General features: G+C 33.4%; 1 protein-coding gene across 1 annotated transcript; it reads right to left on the minus strand.

Moving 5' to 3' along the window:
* Positions 1 to 389: 389 nt before the first annotated feature.
* LOC124898938 (paired amphipathic helix protein Sin3-like 3) lies at positions 390 to 1,229 on the minus strand. The gene is made up of 2 exons (XM_047413246.1): positions 1,104 to 1,229; positions 390 to 1,022 (listed from the first exon to the last, which is right to left on the minus strand). The coding sequence occupies exons 1-2, from the start codon at positions 1,199 to 1,201 to the stop codon at positions 767 to 769; spliced, it is 354 nt and encodes a 117-aa protein (XP_047269202.1). The 5' UTR covers positions 1,202 to 1,229; the 3' UTR covers positions 390 to 766.
* Between the last annotated feature and the right edge of the window lie 225 nt (positions 1,230 to 1,454).

Raw genomic sequence — 1,454 nt, forward strand, 5'->3', positions numbered from 1 at the left:
ATATATTTTAAACGAAAGATAACGATTTGGGTTTTCGTGGACCAAAAGGCTATATAGGGAATTGTAAAAACATCACCTGAAAACTTTGGCTTATAACTTGATTCCTTAGTTCAAATAGTGGTTCCATATCCCAGATTCTTTTCTTACAGTAAAGTCACTTTTAAGGGACTTGGGACAAAAAAGTAGAACTTTTTTGAATTATGAACCTCATAGACCTAGGCTTTTCCAAGTAAAGCTATATCACAAAACACACTTTTGGACAAATGTTTCTACCCCATTAATTTTGTCATTGTCTGTTATGGACCATTATAATTCGATGGGATTGGAATATTATATCTCCATTACACACCTATCTCAAACTATTTCTACATGGAGCTTTTTGTCACAAATCCTTCTTTAAGTCATAAAGTTTTTGGAAAGTATCGATCATGATCGATTGTTCGACTAAAATAGTTTTAATTTTTTCAATGGATATATTTATTTGAAGACCTATTGATTCTAATAACAGAAAAGGGCTAAAAATATCTTTCAACTATTTAAAATGAAGCAAAAATATCTTTCGTTAGTTTTTTGGCTCAAAAATACCCATCCATTAAATTTTTGGCTCAAAATTACCCCTCTCTAACGGTTGGATACCAAGCATTCCACATGGACAAAAAACGTCACTTGAACAGTCCACGTGAAAAATTCCTTACTTAATAACCAGCAACCCTATTCAAAAACCCAACCCAACCCAAGAGGCAAAAATAATAAATGAGTAAATTGATCAACAACCTTCATTGCAATCATCTGAAGCTTGCATGAGATGCAGAAACTTAGAATTGTACAAGACAGTTGCATACACCAAACAAGGAGAAAATGAGAAACACATGCATGTACTTACCTGTTTGACAATTTTGTACATTAGCTTGTCTAAGGTGAAGAGAAGATATGACTGAGCTCCAATAATAGCTCGACAGTTATCCTCAAATTTTGCATTGTCAGAGGAACCATCGAGTAGGTTATAAAGTGCATTCCTGAATCTGGAACATTAAAAAAAAACTTAGTCAGATTATGCAAATCAATCAAAATTCAGGGAATAGGAAATAAATCACTCAAGAGACTTAGAATATGGTTCAGTGGAGTTGATAGCATTTGAGACTCTACATCTGTATACAATCTGATCATTGAAGAATGCAAGGTTATTGATTGATTTACCCATTTATTACTTTTGCCTCTTGGATCTGGTCAGGCGTTAAAATTGGATTGGTGGTTATTAAGTGTTGGATTGGTGGTTATTAAGTGAGTGATTTTCCATGCTCCAAGTGGCATTTTTTGTCCTTGTGACATGCTTGGTGTCCAATCTTTATAGAGGGGGTAATTTTGAGCTAAAAATTTTGTTGTTTTTCTCGGATTTAGTGAAATCTGTATTTTTCAATAAAAACTTCAAACACATGTTCAAATAATTACGTGAA

The sequence above is a fragment of the Capsicum annuum genome, chromosome 5 (assembly GCF_002878395.1).
Source record: "Capsicum annuum cultivar UCD-10X-F1 chromosome 5, UCD10Xv1.1, whole genome shotgun sequence".
Taxonomy (NCBI): domain Eukaryota; kingdom Viridiplantae; phylum Streptophyta; class Magnoliopsida; order Solanales; family Solanaceae; genus Capsicum; species Capsicum annuum.